This window comes from Rhinolophus sinicus, linkage group LG01, assembly GCF_036562045.2.
Source record: "Rhinolophus sinicus isolate RSC01 linkage group LG01, ASM3656204v1, whole genome shotgun sequence".
Classification (NCBI taxonomy): Eukaryota; Metazoa; Chordata; class Mammalia; order Chiroptera; family Rhinolophidae; genus Rhinolophus; species Rhinolophus sinicus.
This window is the reverse complement of record NC_133751.1, coordinates 68,304,938-68,324,309: the sequence shown is the minus strand read 5'-3', so window position 1 is coordinate 68,324,309 and position 19,372 is coordinate 68,304,938. Positions and strand designations below refer to the sequence as shown.

The 19,372-nt window shown below is 35.8% G+C and overlaps 1 protein-coding gene across 5 annotated transcripts in view; it reads left to right on the top strand.

Annotated features, from left to right (window-relative positions):
• Positions 1 to 19,278, top strand: part of GRAMD1C (GRAM domain containing 1C) — an 86,551-nt gene extending 67,273 nt beyond the window's left edge. For 3 of the 5 annotated variants that reach the window (XM_019734876.2, XM_074331682.1, XM_019734877.2), the window contains 8 exons: positions 4,040 to 4,158; positions 5,562 to 5,704; positions 6,455 to 6,558; positions 7,901 to 8,077; positions 9,045 to 9,102; positions 12,032 to 12,142; positions 12,401 to 12,506; positions 17,582 to 19,278. In XM_019734876.2, the coding sequence (XP_019590435.1) occupies positions 4,040 to 4,158; positions 5,562 to 5,704; positions 6,455 to 6,558; positions 7,901 to 8,077; positions 9,045 to 9,102; positions 12,032 to 12,142; positions 12,401 to 12,506; positions 17,582 to 17,662 (899 nt within the window). In that variant the 3' untranslated portion in view covers positions 17,663 to 19,278. Of the gene's footprint in view, positions 1 to 4,039; positions 4,159 to 5,561; positions 5,705 to 6,454; positions 6,559 to 7,900; positions 8,081 to 9,044; positions 9,103 to 12,031; positions 12,143 to 12,400; positions 12,507 to 17,581 lie in introns of all 5 variants that reach the window. The other 2 variants (XM_019734875.2, XM_074331678.1) reach the window with 1 other exon arrangement.
• The last annotated feature ends 94 nt before the right edge of the window (positions 19,279 to 19,372 follow it).

Below are 19,372 nucleotides of genomic sequence, written 5' to 3'. Positions count from 1 at the left end.
ATAGGGGTACCAGAAGGAGAAGAGAGAGTGCAAGGAATTGAAAACCTATTTGAAAAAATAATGACTGAAAACCTTCATAACCTGGTGAAGGAAATAGATATACAAGCCCAAGAAACACAGAGAGACCCAAGCAAGATGAACCCAAAGAGGGTCACACCTAGACACATGGGACATCATAATTAAAATGCCAAGAGAATCTTAAAAGCAATAAGAGAAAAGCAGGTAGTTGCTTTTCTCTTGGGAGCTCCCATAAGATTGTCAGCTGATTTCTCAACAGAAACTTTGCAGGCCAGAAGGGATTGGCACAAAATATTCAAAATGGTGAAAAGCAAGGAACTACAACCAAGATTACTCTACCCAGCAAAGCTATCATTTAGAATTGAAGGACAGATAAAGAGCTTCTTAGACAAGAAAAAGCTAAAGGAGTTTATCACCACCAAACCAGTATTACAAAGAATATTAGAGGGACTTCTTTAAGACAAAAAATAATCATAATTTTAAAAATATGAATAATAAAACAGCAATAGCTATATATCTATCAACAATTACTTTCAATGTAAATTGATTAAATTCTACAAAGGATAGGGTGCCTAAGTGAGTAAGAAAACAAGACCCTTACATTTACTACTTACTAGAGAGTCATCTCAGATCGAAAGACACAGACTGAAAGTAAAGGGATGGAAAAATGTATTTTATGAAAATGGAAATTAAAAAAAAAGCTGGGGTAGCAATAGTTAAAGCAGGCAAAATAGACTTTAAAACAAAGGCTATAACAAGAGACAAAGAAGAACCCAGTAATCCCACTTCAGGGTATTTATCCAAAGAAACCCAAAACACTGCTTCAAATGGACGTGTGCATCCATATGTTCATTGCAGCATTGTTTACAATGGCTAAGATGTGGAGGCAACCTGGGTGTCCATTAATGGATGAATGGATAAAGAAGAGGTGGTACATATACGCGTATACAATGGCATATTACTTGGCAATAAAAAAGAATGAAATCTTGCCATCTCAACAACATGGGTCGACCTAGAGGGTATTGTTCTGACTAGAGTCAGACAGACAGAGAATGACAAATGTCATATGATTTCACTTATATGTGGAATCTAAAGAACAAAATAACAAACAAAACAGAAACAAAGTCATAGATACAGAGAATATTTTGATGGTTGCCAGCTGGGATGGGGATTCGGGGATGGGTGAAAAGGGGGAAGGGATTAAGAAGTACAGATTGGTAATTACAAAATAGTCATGGGGATGTAAACTATAGCATAAGGAATATATACAATAATATTGTAATAACTATGTATAGTATCAGATGGGTACTAGATTTATTGGGGTGATCACCTTGTAAGTTACATAAATGTCTAATCAGTTCGTTGTACACCTGAAACTAATGTAATATTATAGGCCAACTGTATCTGAAAAAAATAAAACTATTAAAAAAACCCAAAAATATGAATTTAATGAAAAATTTTTCTATAGTCAATTTGTGGATTTAATCTACTTTTAGCAGTAAAATGGCTACTACTCAATCTATTTTTCTTTTTAAATTAGGGAGCTTTTAAATAAGTGTTATTTTAAGTTTTGTTTACAGTGTATGACTACTTTTGTAATTCAAAGCTCAGTTTTAAGTCTTTTTATTCAACATTTTTAACTTTGTAAATCTTCATAAAAGTTGAATGAATAGTATAATAAAACCCATATACCCATCACCTAGGTTCACCATTTTCTAAAATTGTGGTAAAATGTCCATAACAAAATTTACCATTTTAACCATTCTTAAGTGTACAATTCAGTGTTATTAAGTACCTTCATGTTTTGTGCAGCCATCACCACTGTGCTGCTCCAGAACTTTTTCATCTTCCAAAGCTGAAACTCTGTATCCATTAAACAATAACTCTCCATTTCCCCCTCCTCCCACTCCTGATGAGTACCATTCCACTTTGTCTCTATGAATTTGTCTACTTGGTACCCGCCTATAAGTGGAATCATGCAATATTTGTCCCTTTGTGAGTGGCTTATTTCACTTAGCATAATGTCTCTAAGGTTAATCCAAGGTTTTCCTTCCCTTTTAAGGCTGAATGATATTCCATTGTTCATCTATACCACATTTTGTTTATCCATTCATATATTGATGGAGTTCTGAGTTGTTTCCACTTTTTAGTTATTATGAATAATGCTGCTATGAACATTGATGTACAAATATCTGTTTGAGTCACTGCTTTCAATTCCTTTGGGTTTATACCTGGAAGTGGAATTGCTGAATCATTGCTATGTTTAAGTTTTTGAGGAACTGCCATACTGTTTTCCACACCGGGGCTGCATCATTTTACATTCCCACCAGCAATGCATAAAGGTTCCAATTTCCCCACGTCCTCATCAACACTTGTTATTTTCAGTATTTTGTGATAATAGCCATCCTAATGGGTATGAAAATACTCAAGTTTTAAACTTTATTACATTAAGGGATTCTTAAATTATTTGTTCTACAGTTCCTGCTTTTTATTACTTCAACTCAATATATCAAAATGGCTCATGTGTCTTTTTGTATACTGTTGCCTAATTTTTTATATCATGTTGAATTTAGGGATTTGTATAATTTCATCCCTAATTTTTTATATCATGTTGAACTTTTCTTAGGTATTTGGGGCTTGGTTTTTCAAGACATTGTTGTAGAAGGTGTTCTGGCACATGATATTCAGTAGGCTTGTGGTAACATTGGTGAAAATGCAAATGGAAGACAGATACTTTTCTTTTACCCTTGTTGATGGTTACTTTGTTGAATAGTTGATGGTTACTTTGTTGATGGTTACTTTGTTGGATAGTGTACAGTTTTAACAGCAGAATTCAGTGATATCTTTAAATTCTGTTGCTGATTCACCATGGATTATTTGTATAATTTTTCTGCAACAGGCTGACATATAGCCAAAGTAATCTTTTGAAAATTTTTAAAATCTTTTGAAATCTTTTAGAATTTTATGTCTTCTTTCTCGTACACCTAAATAATTTTTATAGTAAATTCTGGATGATAGATTCCATTGTTTATGATGTTGCTTTTTAAGCTTAGTTGTAATTTTTTTTCAGATACTCAAAAGGCAGTTTCAGGATCCCTCATTAAATCCCTAGGCCTAGCTGTAGGAAAGAAATAGAGTAAATTGGATATATCATAAAGCCGGGCTTCATTCCTTTGATGATGGATAATGGGTTAGATAAAGCTTCTATATTTTAGGATGTTGATGAACAGTAAACAAACATACTAATTGTGTAAGTCCATTTGTGTTAACAGCATTAGGTGATTTAGTCAGATGTTTGAATGGAATTCATGATGCTATTTCCTGTACTTCACTAGTCTTTGGCTTGTAAAATGACCTTTAGTGTACAGTGCTGTGTTCTAAAGATGTATTTCTGTTCAAAGTGTGTTTTTACTCATTGTGTTGTTACTCAGAAAATAACAGAATTTTGACCAAGATCTTGTCATAAATACAGAGAGATTATTGTATAACTTTCTTAATATAGAGAAGCTTATATAGTTATTTATATTTCATCACTCCCTCCTTATTAAAAATTTCAGTAGATAAGCCATTAACATTATATGATTTCTTGTTACATGATTTCTCATTGACATGATTTCTCCACAAGTTGAGGTCAAGGTCATATTGTTGCAAATGACAGATGTCTTTCAACGTTTTGTCCTGGATGATGGGAATGTTGAAGTGTTGTTCTGTCTGTGTTTGATGAGGCTGGTGCCATTACCTCTCTTCTGGGGACTTTGAAAAGAAGACTACAGATGAGCCAACTTTTAATGTTATCTTCTAAAGAAAGGAAAAAAGTATATTAATAGACAACAATTTAGAAGGAAATAGATCAGAGATGGGGGGTATGTCACATATAAGAAGAGTACCTAACATTTAATTTTACTTTTGGACTGGTCAAAAATAAAAATTTAAGTAATTCAAAACCTACCTTTTTGATTCCATTTCAAGTCATACCCTTCAAAATTCTAGAACTAACTTGTTTTCTGTTTGGTGTGATTAGATGTAGTATGTACCCCTTGGAATGTGGAACCTGGAGGTGATCAATTGAGAACTATGACCTACACTATAATCCTTAATAATCCACTTACTGGAAAATGCACTGCTGCCTCTGAAAAGCAGGTATGTCTACTCCGTCAGGATTTCAGAAAGTCATACATGTGGGAAGAAAGAAGCTGCCTCTCATAGTCACCAATTTAAAAAACAATTTCAACAAATACATGGCAAGAACAAAAAGGGAGGAGAAACTGTTACAGGTTAAAAGAGACTTAAGAGGCATATGAACTCAATCCTAATTCAAACAAACCAACTGTAAAAAGGGATTTATGAGATTTAAGGAACTGTTAATGTTTTATGTGTAATGGTATTGTAGGTATATTTTAAAGAAAAGAATATTTTTTAAAGAGACATACTGAAGAATTTATGCACACACACACAGATTATTGATGTGTTTGTGGGTGAAATTATGTTGATGTCTGGGACATCCTTAAAAGCAATCTAGCCAGGCAGAGGATGGTGGGGGAGGGAGGGCATGTGGAAATGGGATTTAGATGAAACAGGAGTGGGTAGGAGTTAATGTTGTTGAAGCTGGTTGATGAGTTTATGAGGGTTCATTATATTTTATTTTTACTCGTGTGTACATTTGAACTTTTTCTAAATGGTTTTAAAAAAGAACACTATTGGAATCTGATTTACAGGATCAAGTCAAGGGTTAGGGTCATGTAACTAGATGGCTGCTGTGACATATGGGGAAGAGGCTGTAAGATATTTAATACTCTATGCTCTGTGACGAGTGTGGCACTGTCTTATCGTGGAGTTTGTGTTTGGCCAATTCGTGTTGAAGTATAGTGTGTCTGTTCTTCACATAGTTTGAAAATAGATGTTAATATCTGAACTGATTATACTATTGTAGCTTTTGTCCATCACTGTTAAAAAGGACTTAAAACATTGTTTCAAAAGATTTTCAGACATTATAGAAAAGTTTGATATTTTGGTATTGGAGAGTCTTTGATAACCTTAGAAGATAGGAAGAAAAGGTAAGGTTACAATGAGAAAGGTTTGGCCAACAACCACTTCAGATATTGTGTAGGGAAAGTAGTGTTTTGTTCGGTTGCCCACTTCCTTCACTTTTTTGGTGAAGGGTGGTTTTGTTAAAATTTGATGAATTTGAGGGGCAGGGGAATCCTTACTTTGTTTTGAATTTTGAATTGTTTCCTAACAAGCAACATTTAAAATTCTTCATAAACTAATAATACATGCAAGAGATTATATGGTTCCTTTCTCCTCCTCATGTCCAAATGAAAGAAAAAAATAATTGTACAATCAAATGACAGAGAGGCAGCAAATACTATTTCTGCAGGTCCCTTCTGCTTAGCCAACACGGAGCTCTTGTGGCTTTGTATATAGGTTTCTCATGTCTTTTGTTATTTGTGAGAAGGAATTCTAATATATATGTTCTAAATTTACAAGGAATTTGATATATTAAACATGCACATGCAAAAAAATGTTTTATCTTATTTTGGCAGACATTGTATAAAGAAAGCCGGGAAGCACAGTTTTATTTGGTAGATTCAGAAGTGCTGACACATGATGTCCCTTACCATGATTACTTCTATACCCTCAACAGATACTATATCATCCCATCTTCAAAACAGAAATGCCGGCTGAGGTGAGCTTCCGTAAATGAGTGTTTTAGTCAGGATAGGCTAGACTATGCCCTGGTAACATAGTCATCCTAAAATCTTGGTGGTAACTTTACACAACAAAGCTTTATTTTTGGCTCAAATTACATGTCCACCAGTGGTCACCAGAGGGTGGGGTTCTTCACTCAAGGCTCAAGCTGATGAAGGCTTCCACATCCTGGAGCTACAGGAAGAGAAAAATGTAGAATTGTGCTGGCAGCCCAATGGCCAGAACTAGTCACGTGACTCTGTTTAATGGCCAGGGGGCTGGGAGTTGTTGAAGAGTGCATGGTGAGCAGGAAATGACACTGTTGGAATGGGAAATAAGAAATATTGGTGCCTTAATGATAGTGATGGGCCATCATATGCTTGGCCTAGTCTCAGCTAATGTAGTTATTATCTTCAACTAATTTATGATGTCTGGAGATATTTTATACAAGGCATGCAGAAAATTTAGAATTTATTTTGGGCCTTTCCTGCTATTTAATTTGAAAAAAAATTCAAGGCTAGAGAAAGGAAAGAAATAAAATGCCAAGAACGTAGAGGGAAAATTTGATGAAATTATTAGAAGTAACGCGTAGTTATTTTTGAAAGAAGTCATTGTCAGTGAACAAATTTTCTTTTATTAATGATTTCGAATCCTTTTGGCTCTCTACTGAATACAATCTTACATTTAATTGCAATGTTAATATAACTAAATTCTGTTCTTTAAATAAACATTTTCCTTATCCTATTAGAGTTTCTACAGATTTGAAATACAGAAAACAACCATGGGCCATTATTAAATCTTTAATTGAGAAGAATTCCTGGAGTTCATTGGAAGACTATTTCAAACAGCTTGGTTTGTAAACTTCTTGATGTATCTATTTTTTGTAAAGAGAGCATTTATTAACAACATGGACTGCTTCTTCATTTGGATTCATAGCAGAAACTGGTAGATGATGTTGGAATGGCTCCCACTGAAGTGGTTCCAACTACGTCACTTGGGATTTCACACTTTTCATTTTCATTGGTCTAACAAACACTTCTGTAATGCTCACTATATGCCAGACATTGTTCTATGTACGTTATAAATATCAACTCATTACAACCCTATGAAGTAGGTACTATTATTTTTATTTCCATTTTGTTAAAGAAGAACTATTGAAACAAAGAGAGGCTAAATGACGTGTCTAAGGTCATACAGTTAGGATCTGTCACATTCCCTGCCTCTGTAGAGAACCAAGAAAGCTGAGTGCAGGGAGGGACTACATAACTTGATTATAAATATGCACCTGTGCTTTGAATACCTGGAGAGTCCTCGGGCCCACACCTTGCTTACCAACACAGCTTCCTGAGTTTATACAGGCCCACTTAGAAATGGTTTCATGTATGTGTATGGATTTGGTAGAGGTGGGTACTAGACCGGGGGACTAATATAGTTGTCCTGTTTGGGTATTCCTTAAAATATACACAAGGAAAAGATGTATATACATACATGAGCATAATTAATTTTAGTTAAAAAAAGCTGGTGGTCAGTCAGCTCAGGGTAATTTCTCTATCACCATCTGTTTTTTTTTATTATTTTATTTCCTTGCTTTTCTCTCTGGTTATTTCATTATTAAACTCCTGATCAGGAACAAAGAAAGTGAAACTCAAAAATTAGTTTGGTCACTGGATAATGAGCTTCTAATAAAAAAATCTGGTGAAGGAAAAGACTGAAACAAATGACAAAAATGAGGTTTTTAGGTTGTGTGCACATTTTCTTTATTAGTGCTTCCTTTCTTGCAAAGCCTCATAAATTAGAACTATCACATGCTACTCCTTCCTTTGAAATTCACAATATGGTGCCATAATCTATCTTGGAAATCTTTCTAATGATACAGTATAAATGGGTAGCCTGTTGTTTCTATAACTGAAATCGTTACATTAATATTTAATATAGCACATAGCAGATTTGCTCTGATGATCCCATCATTTATTAATACAGTCCATTCTTCCTAGAATAGTGAAGCCTCATTATGAAATCACTGTGCTTTTTATTAAGAGTAAGGTTTGAATCTAGGCCATAAGCACCTAAGTAATTATTAAAGAAAGTTACCAAGGCTTAAAAAAACAAAACAAAACAAAACAGCCACCAAACCCTCTGTGTCTTATAGTTGAGAAGGTTTCTCCACTATCTAAAGATTCTTTTTCCTTCTTAGAATCAGATTTGATAATGGAAGAATCCATGTTAAATCAGTCCACTGAAGACCCTGGAAAGCATAGTGTCCTACGAAGGAGAAGGAGAACATTCAACCGAACAGCAGAAACAGTTCCTAAACTTGCTTCTCGGCGTCCTTCTGGAGATGGGGCCTTAGATGCCAAAGGGGATGTTACAGGTAGCTGTTACCTGATAGAATATGCCTCTTGTGCAGTTGCAAAATGACAGGTGTATGGTCAATAGAAGTATTTTTGGGGCCCGCATGGTATTTTAAAAACTGGACATTTTTGTATAAAAACTCAGACCTAATAGCTCTGGCCCCAAATCCCTTCAGAGCAACAGTCAACTGGAGCTTAATAGTAGCTGCCACATTAGACCAAGTACACTCGCAAGGTCACCAGTCACCACCATTGTCCCCAGCTGCTGGACTCTTCACTCACTAATTTCCTGCCCAGCGTTACAGACATTTGGTTTCTACCCTTGAATGTACTACAATAATTATGTGTTTTCAATCCTTATGTACTGTCAGGGCCAGCCCAGCAAAGGTGGAATTTGATTTTCATTATCCTCACTCTCAATTTTGAAGACCTCCTGCCTCTACTAACTTTATTCCCTCCCTCTCAGAACTATAAAGCTGTAATACCTTCTCATCCTTCTACATTATCAAATTCTTTTCTAAGGCTTACTTTTTAGTATGAATGTGTTTATCTACTGTTTAAGCTTAATGGCTCTTTAATTTTGGAATTTAAAAATTTGGGCAACAGATGACAGGTGAGGATGACTTAAAAAAATTATTTTTAAGGAGGAAAGCATTGTACACATAAACCTAGCTCAAATATTGTTCGCAGAGATGGAACTTAGCTAGACATTGTACTTGAGGTATTGAATTGTGTACTTCAGAGTAAATTAATTTATAATATAGGCCAATTGGAAGGCCTGATATAGGTTTTATTTTCATAGATTGTTTCATATTACTCAGGATATCAGAAACCAAAAAAGAGTGCAGGGAATTCACCCTAAATCACTTTGTCTTTACAAATAATTTTTAAAATTTCTTCTCCAGTTCTTTTCAAATGAAATTAAAATTTTACCAGTTATAATCACAATCCTGATTCTAATCAGCCTTTTTTGTGTCTGATGTGTAGGAAAGAAAAAGGAAATCGAAAGCTATAACACCGCCCTCATTGTGGTGATGAGTATTTTGTAAGTATTTGTTTTTCTGTGCTTTCACTTTTAAGTTTCCAAAAGGATTTGAGCGCATTTATATATTATTGTAGAGAAATTGCCATTATTTGACCAATTCTGGCCTACAAAAACAGTAATTTTATATGCTTCAGTTGATAGTTTTTGATGTATTATTTTCAGAATTATTAAATTTGAGGGAATACCAAGTACACATTCAATAAATATTTTTACTTTTTAAGCTAATCTGATTTATTTCTACCACCATAGGTTTTTATGGGAAGTTCCATAAATTTAAAGGGAATGTTTATATATGCAAGCTGGTGAATTCCCAATAATGCTAATTTACTCTATTTGATTAGACCAGTGGCCCCAATTCCAGAGATTGAGTCACTAGGTCTTTTTTTTTTTTTTTTTTAGTTTCAGGAGTACAAAACAATGTAATAGTTAAACATTTCACCGCTCACAAAGTGATAGCTCCCCTCTCCCAATCTATTGCCCCTCTGACATCATATATATCTATTACAATTCCATTGACTCTATTACCTATGCTGTACTCCGTATCCTGTGACTATATATATATTAAATTATAGTTGACATACAATATTATTCAACTTCAGCTTCAGGTGTACAGTGCATTGGTCAAGCACCTACACAGTCCATGAAGTGGTCTCCCTAATAAGACAAGTGCCCATCTGACACCCTACAAAATCTTTACAACATTATTGATTATATTCCCCAAACTGTCTTTCATATCCCCGTGGCAATATTGTAGTTACCAATTTATGCTGCCTAATCCCCTCACCTTCTCCCTCATCCCCACCCCCCTCCCATCTAGCAACCATCAGTTTTTCCTCTATATCTCTGAGACTGTTTGTTTACTTTTCTCATTTATTCAGTTCTTTAGATTCCACATATAAGTGAGAGCATATGGTATTCGTCTTTCTCCGACTGACTTATTTCACTTAGCATAATGTTCTCTAGGTCCATCCATATTGTTGCAAATGGTAAGATTTCATTCTTCTTTATAGCCAAGTACTACTCCATTGTATAAATATACCACAGTTTCTTAATCCAGTCATCTACCGATGGGCGTTTCGGTTGTTTTCATGTCTTGGGTATTGTGAATAGCACTGCAGTAAACATAGTGGTGCATAAATTTTTTCGAATTCATGTTTTGGATTTCTCCGGATAGATTCCTAAATGTGAAATTGCTGGATCATAAGGTAGTTCCATTTCCAGTTTTTTGAGATACCTTCATACTGATTTCCGTAGTGGCTACACCAATCTGCAATCCCACCAACAGTGCGCGAGGGATCCCTTTTCTCCACATCCACGCCAGCACTGATTTGTTGATTTATTGATGATAGCCATTTTGACTGGGGTGAAGTGGTATCTCATTGTGGTTTTTATTTGCATTTCTCTAATGATTAGTGAGGTTGAGCATTTTTTCATATGTCTCTTTGCCATCTGTATGTCCTCTTTAGAGAAATGTCTATTCAGGTCCTTTGCCCATTTTTCAATTGGATTGTTTTGCTTTTTTTGGAGTTGCGTTGACTGAGTTTTTTAAATAAATTTTGGATATTAACCCCTTATCAGATGTATCACTGACAAATATCTTCTCCCATTCAGCAGGCTACCTTTTTGTTTTACTGATGGTTTCCTTTGCTGGAGTCACTAGGTCTTGAATAGGGATCAGGAATCAGTGTTTTAAAACAGACTGCACAGGTTATTCTGACACAAGTGATCTCAGGATCACGTGGAGAGAAATAGGCAGCTAGTCTGAACCTCAGAGTGTTCTACAGGAGCTGACTCAGCCAGTCACATTTAGACTGCTGTTGTCTACATGGCTTTCTGTGCATCCTGAGGTGTTCCAGTAGATTTCGTTGAATTGGTTATGACTGGGTAATACACTCTGGGTATTTTTTTTTTGAATGAAATTATTATATTAGCTGTTTTTTTCTAATTATAGATTTCAGAACATAGAAAATGTTTATTGTACCTTTGAGTTTTATAAAAAGGTTTTCATACTCTGCTTAAGTCGGTTTGCTATGACGATTTTGAATAGTAAATGTTATCAGTGATCTTTTGCCCTACTTTACAGAAAATTTGTATCAAATGTTCTAGATACCACATCATCTGTATACCATTTCTTTGCCATAATAATTTCATAGATTTTATTTTGTAGCTACTACCCTAATTTCCACTTTTAAAAAGATCCTCTTCTGGATGGGTAATGGTGAATACTGTATATTTTTAAGGGCAAGTCAGTATTTTAACAGAAAAAGGAGATACGATGCCACCTATGTATTTGTGTATATGTGTAATGAGAAATCTATCCATTCACTTGAAAGGCTTACAATAAAGTTTATTTAGAATGTATATATGACACCATTAATGTATATTTGGGATTTGGTACTTCCTTTGTCTAAGTTGAACTAGAAGAAATTTTTGCTGAATGGTAATTTTTTAAAATTTCTTTTGGCTCCCACTGGGAATAACAGGTACAACATCATCTACGTAAGACCAAGTCCACATTGATCTTCATTTCCTGTTTGAGGTGCAGCATTATGGGTCTATAATTGCTTAAACCAAAAAAAGCTCCGAAAAGCAGGCCCTGAAAGCTTACCTGGTAGATTTCTAAGCTGGGGGTCACACTTTAATCCTGGCCGAGATTCCCAGCATGGAGAGAGGTCAGGGATACTCTGACCTGCTCTATCTGAGGACTGGATTTTCACTCTAGTTACATGCTACCTTTTTTCTTAACATCCACTTAATACTTACAAGTAACTGTTTCATACACTAGAGATAATTGATTTAAATAGTAACAATAATTGGAAACCAGTGTAGATAATACACATTTTTGAAGGTTTTGCATGCATATTGTGCATTAGCAATGCTTTATGTCCAGATAAGTGTGGACTAACCAGGTATGATTTGCTCTGCCTAGTTTGCTCTTGCTGGTTTTGTTGAATGTGACACTGTTTCTGAAGCTGTCAAAGATAGAATATGCTGCTCAGTCTTTTTACCGTCTCCACATCCAAGAAGAGAAATCTTTAAAGTAAGTCTTTTTTCACCTCCAACCTGTTATTACTTCAATAATTCCTTAGTTGCAGAACACTTAATTTTAATTTTAGAGATTTTGGTCTGCTAACTATTCTGCAATCATATATATATATATATATATATATATATATATATATATATAATCTTTTTTTTTAATTTCTTGTTTTGTTTGGTAATTAATTGAGCACCTGTGATTTCTAGAACTGAAAGGTTAGCAGCTATTCCCGATTTTTCAATGGTGTTTTTCTTACAGTTTAGCTTCTGACATGGTGTCAAGAGCAGAAAATGGTCAAAAGAATAAAGATCGGTCCCATCGTTTAAAAGGAGTGCTCCGAGACTCCATTGTGATGCTTGAAGAGGTAGGCAAGTTAAGTATTAATAGTTAGAACGCTCAGACCAGCTGGGTCAGTCACTCCTCTGGTTGTAAGAGAGTGTTTCCTATACCCTCGTAGAGGTACCCACCCTTGCCAGTTTCTGTATTATGCATTGTGTATAGTCACTTGTGTGTGTGTGTGTGTGTACGTGTATATATATATATATATATATATATATATATATATATATACACATATATTATATTTTATAAAATGGGAGCATACTACACACACCATTGCATACCCTTTTTTCAATTTGTAATATAGTTTGAAGATGTTTCCATATCTGTACATCTACCTCATTCTTTTTTGTTGATCCTTCTATATAAAATTTTATGCTTAATATTAACTCATTTTATAGAAGTGGTAGATACTGTATACACTGTTCATTATTTTGTTTTTATCTGTTTTTATCTGTTAACCATATATCTTGGAGATACTTCCATATCAACAGATAAAGTGCCTCTTCTTCTATTAACAGTTGCAGAGAATTCAACTGTTTAAATGTGCCCTAATTATTTTACCAGTTCTCCACTGAAGAATGAACATTTAGGTTATTTCAGTGTTTTGCTATAAACATTATCTCTTGAACATAGTGTCATCAGTATGTGCTGCTTAGTTCCATGAACCAAAACAGGATTCCCTTTGAAAAATAAAGATTAATATTTCCATTATAATATACCTGCTTCCTTTTCAAAATTGAAAAATAGAGAATAGAAGAAGAAAACGTATAGTTCTAGCATTCAGACATAATCACTGCTAATCTTTTGCTTTATCTCCTTTCATCCTTTTCTTCTCTGTGTAGGTTTGGTTTGTATACGATTCAGTCATTGAGTACTTCTTAGGATATCATGTGGGGCAGTGAAGTGTACAACTTCAAGGAGGCCTTCTTCAGCTGCACAGTCTCTCCAGTTCTGTAGTAACTTCCTGCTCCCACTATCATCAAGGCGTATGTCACAGTCTCACGTCTCTCCTCACCCTCGCCTCCCATTTCCCCTTCACTGTCAACTGATGACTGTGCCTCAAGGAAAAGGTAGACTTTCCCTCTCCTTCTATAACCAACTCTACAGACCTCCCTATCACTGCTCCCGTGTCTTCTCCACTCCTGTTAGAAGCATTCCTCTGCCTGCGGGAGTCAAGTCCCTGCGTATGTTAGCAGGAGACCCCGTGCACCTGCCAGCTTCCCCATTTTCAGTCTCCCTCATTCAACTGGACCTTTACCATCGCACATGACCCTGCTCTATTATCTCCTACATTAAAAACCTACATCATCCATATCCTTCTCTTGTCTACTCATCATCTCTACTTCCTTTCACAGTTGAGATCTTTCAGAGTTGCTTACTCTGCTGTCACTCCTTTGTTCCTCTTAACCCATTCATTTTTTAAAGTTTTTATTTTCTTAAAATTCTCTTGGTCACAGAGTTAACTTGTTCTACAAGATTTGTTGAGAAAAATGGCAATCCTGTCACTCTCTTCTCCATTTCTTTCCGAAAGAAACAATCTTTAATTTTTATTCTTTTGTTTACCTCCATATTTATCAACAAGCATGTATTGATATTTCTTGATTTTTCAGTTTTAGATATTATCTTTTGTCTTCCTATTATGGAATACAAGAATTTTGTTTCCTTTCACCTCTTCTTGCCCTCATTTCTAATTCCCCCATTCTCCCAAGTGAAGTTATAATTTTGGCTAGATCAATATTCAATACTTGCTTTGTTTTGACTAAGTTTCCTGTTCTGAGCTGTGCCATAGAATAAACCATGACTTTTTCTTTTCCGTGTTTTTCTTATCCCTGAATTTCATTACAGTTGATTATTTTATCAGTATTATTTGTAACTATTTCATCCCCTAATGCTCTGTTGTATAAATCTCTCGTAATCCTCATTCACCTACTGTATTGTAGCCTCTGACTGGCTCCAGTCAGGTCCAATGGCCCTGTGTGTGGGTGCACAGCTATCATCCTGGGGGTCCTTGTTGCCCATCTCCTGTTTCCTACGTCCCATGTGTTCTGCTTTCTTGATTTACTTCCTCCTTTTAATGGAGTATATCCTCTCATAGCTTCCTGAGAAAGAGTATGGAGGTAATGTTTGAGATTTCACCTGTCTGAAAATTTTTTATTCTGTCCTTCCCCTTGATTATAATAGTTTGGCTGGAGATAGAATTCTAACTTAGAAATTATGTTCCTACGGAACTTTTAAGTCATTGCTCCATTGTCTTTTGCTTTTCAGTGTTACTATTGAGAATACTGAGGATATATTCATTCCTAATCCTTTAATCTGGAGACTCATGCCCTGTAGTTCTGGGAAGTATTGAGTTACATAGGTGATGATTTTCCTCCCTCTGCTATCTACAGCTCCTAACATTCAGATGTTGGCCTTCTGTGGACAGGTTATCTAATCTTCTTACCTTTTGTTTCAAGCTTCCATCTCTGCTTTTTTGTTCTGCTTCCTCAGCGATTTCCTCAACTTATTCTGCAAATTCTTCTATTGGGTTTCTCAATTTTTGCTAACAAGTTTTGAATTTCAAAGAGCTGCTAGTCCCCTGAATTTTTTTTATAACATTGTGATCTTTTTAAATAACTATAATCTCTTTATCTCTCTGACTATATTACTGATAGTTAAAAACATTTTTTTCTTTTTGCATACTCATTTTCCATCAAAATCCTTGGATTTATATCCTTAGTGTTAGAGGATTTCTTTAGATGTCTGTAGTCGCTGGTCGTCTGCTCGTGTGAATCAGAAGCTCCTAACACTTGGGTCAGGCTGGTCTCCCCTGACCTTCTCTGTAGACTTGGCTGGACTGTTGGTTGAGAAATCCTGATCTCAGTATCTTTAGGTGTTTCCTCTTGGATCGATCAGTTTCCACAAGGACGACTCTTTCAGTCTCCTATCTGGAGGAATAAGGGCTGGCTGCTAGCATTTTAGAAGCTGAGTGAAAGAAGAGGGATGGGGGGGGGCAGTCAGGGCAGAGAGGATGGTCTCAACATTCGGTATACACTTTTCTCGTTTAATCCCCGATTTTGATATGGTACCACTGTCCTTAATGATGTCTTGGTGTCCTCCAAGCCAGACAGCTAGAGACCCTCAATTTTATCCTCTCCAGAAAATAAAATTTTAGGCTTCTGCCCTGGTAGTAGGAAAGGTCAGATGTCCAAAGGTTCATTCAATCCCCTTCCTCCTTATTCCTACTTTCAAAGATTCCTGGCCATCAATTCCTGAGGCTTTTGAGGATTCTTCAGGGTAAATTTGGTTGGTTCTCAGCTTCTCTACTGTTAACTTAGGATTCAGCTTTTTCAGGCCTGCTAAGTCATCCATCTGTTTTCCAGTTTCCAAAGTTGTGTTGCAGTTGTCACTTTTTCTGTTCTCCCCGTCCCCCCTTGTGGCTTATGTCTTTTAAAAAAGTCCCCTTACGGTGCTTTTAGTGGGGTTTCAGGAGGGAAGAAAACTGGATACGTGTATTTAATCCACGTCCTTACTCTTCAGCTCACTCCTGCCTTGTTTTCTTTCCCCCATCTTCCACTGATATTGCTTGAGCTAAGGTCCCCAGTGACCTCTCTGGCTTTTAACATTAATGTACTTTTTTTAGTTTTCACCTTACAGTGTCAGCATTTTGATAGAGCTGACCTCTCTTTTCTTAAAATGTATCTAATCTTGCTTTCTTTAAAACCCAGCTTTATGGTGAAATAGTTCATAGATTGTAAAATTCCCTTTTTAGAGGAGTTTTAGTGTACTCACAAGGTTATGCAACCATCAGCATTATCATTCCAGAGCATTTTCATCACCCCAGAGAGAAACCCCAGACCCATTAGCAGTCACTCCCATCCCTCACACTCTCAAGCACCTGGCAAGCACTAATTGATTTTCTAGTTCCATAAATTTGCCTATTCTGGAGATTTCCTATAAATGGAATCATACAAGATATGGTCTTTTGTGACTGGTTTCTTTTACTTAGCATAATGTAAAACTACTTTTTACTTTAAAACCATCTCCTCTCCCTGACCTCTTCCTGGCCCAATGCTTCAGGCTCTGTTAGATTCTCTTCCCTGCTGCCCCTTTAGGTGCATTCAATCCCCTAACTTGGAATACCACATGTGCCATTGACTCCCAAATCCATCTCCCTCCCCCTGAACTCTTCCCTGAGCTCCAGACTCATACAGTGACTTGCCAACTTGGTATCTTCACCCAGATGCTAACAGGCATCCCAACTGATCATGTCCAAAACAGAATTCCATTTTCATCCTGAGCCAACCCAATTCTCTAGTTGACCTAATTTTAGAAAATGATGCTAGCATCCTCGTTGTTCAAGTCAAAAACTTAATACAATGTGTAAGTACCTGTTTGTGTGTGATTATTTGTTTTACTTTATCCCTCACTAGTCTGTAAGCTCCATGAAGGCACAGTGTCTATTTGGTTCACCATTGCATACCCAGTGCTTAGCACAGTGCCTGACACGTAATAGATAAGCAATAACTATTTGAATGAATGAATGAATGCAAAGAATAAGACGTAACTCTTGCTCTCAAGTTGCCTACAATTTTATTAGAGAAATCAGATGACATGTGTATTGTTAAAGGCTATAAAAAAGTACAAAATTAAGTGTCAAAGTAAATAGTAATGCTTTGAGAATTTAAAGGCAGGATGATTAGGGAAAACTACATAGAGACAGTTGGGGTGAGTGAGTTTTAGGTAAGACAAACAAGAGGATAATAGTAAGCAGAGGCCTGGAAGTGGACTTTGAGTTGTTTAGGAGATAGTGAGACCGTTGCAACTTCAGAAACCATTTAAATAACAAGGCTTTCACTTTGGATAATTTGATTAAGGGATGTACTGGGAGGCAGAATACACAGTACATTGTAGGAAGCAATGCAGTACTACAGCAAATGGGAAGATCCTATAGCAATCATACTGCCAGATACTCTGAGGAATCAGGTGTTTTATATTCAGTCTTTCATTTGGGCATCAGTATAAACAAAATTATGTTAAATGTAAATGTAAACTTTTGGCATAAAAATAATCCGAAAAATTGAAACAATCTGATTTTGAAAATTATTTTGTTTGCAGTTGAAGAGCTCACTCATTATGCTTCAGAGAACCTTTGATCTACTAAATAAGAACAAGGCTGGCATGGCTGTGGACAGCTAGTGATCTTAAGGACTGAAAATGTAGAGATACTTGGAACTAGAAGAAAACATCCAGGAGAAAAACCAGATGAAGGATTTTAATTGTCATAGGAACATTTCCATATTTTCTCATTACTGGTACTTCTAATATGAACATTTTTTAAAATAACATTTGTTAGATATAATTAGTCTCTGATGGCCTTAAGAATCCATCCTTTCACTTCTTATACCTAATTTTAAGCTGTGAATTTCTCCAGTGACGCATGAAATACATTGTGGATTTGAATTTCTGTGATAGGAAAAGAAAATGAGACACTCTGAACTGAGTGATATGGCCTCGTTTCTACAGTGAGGTTTGAAGTTTGATGCTTTATCTGTTAACATAGAATCAGAATGTCCAATGTATGTGTCTGCTTTCAGTCGAGATACATTCAAGAGGCTAAAGAAGATAATGTAAGAAGAAACCTCTAAATCATTACGAATTTTGAAGGATGCAGTTTCCGGCATATAACATTTCTTGGTTTGTGTACTATATATATTACAATATCTTCATTAACTTAGCATGCAAATTCAATAGCCAGACTTTTTGACTCTGCATGTTGAGGATTATTATCCGAAAGGTTCTTCAGCCATGTTGTATCTTCATGAAAGAAATAGTTGTTTCTTCTTCAGGTAGCCATCAGAAGTGAGATTACCTTGCCTCTTTATACATCAAATGTCAGAAGTGTCAATTTCAGAAAAGGAACAGAGTAGGATACCAATACTCAAAATGAAGAATGCTCTGAGTTTTAAAAACCAGAAGATTAGGTTAAAATCTGGGCACTTAGTGACAGATCAAATAAATACTTGAACTAAGCTTGGCTTCAGCTTAGCACTCTTTCAGGTGGAAGTAAGCCATCTGGTTGAAAATAATTTGTGGATTAGTTTTCAGTGGTCACATATGGCTTCATTTATTCATTCATATGTATGGCTTGTTTAACTCATTAATTTATAAGCCAGACACAAACTTTAGCGCTTTAACAAAAAATTTGGGTACCTGATCTCTCAAGTGCATTGACACTGAAGTAAGTCAGACACAAGCTTTGGCTCTTTCATAAAAAGGTTTTGGGCATACGTGTGTCACTACAAGGCATTTATGTCTCTGGGACAAGAGAAAGAGTAATTTGTATATATTACTGTTTGAACAACTATTGCCTTTAAATTTCTTTTTTTCCCAGTCACCACAGACACATGGGATGGTTATACTCATTTCTGAGATGCCTGTAGAGAATGAAAGGATTGACTCGATTAGAGGGAAAATGGGTTTCTGTAGGTGAATCCCAACTCACCTACTTTGAGGTACCATTGTAATACTCACCTGGGGGAGGGTTGATAAGGATTTATGAGGTGTCTGGCTGTGCGCAAGACTGACTGGATTATAAACTTGAAACCTTGTTCTCTGTTAAATTCACAAAAATGATCAGTGACAAGCTGAATATTTTTGAGATGTTTATTAAAAAGTTGTACTTCATTACATACCTCAAAGATAATGACCAAAGTAAGTTGTTTTATAAATTACCTATGACTAAATATGTATGCATGCAGAATTCAGTAATTGTTGTTTGTTATGTAAATTGAATACTAGTAAGTCCCCAAATCTCCGAGTTGTCATGTTTTTCTTTCTTCTTATTCTGTTAAAAAAAAAAAAAAGGTAGAGAGCCTGCTGAAGTGAAAACACGTACACTGGCCTACA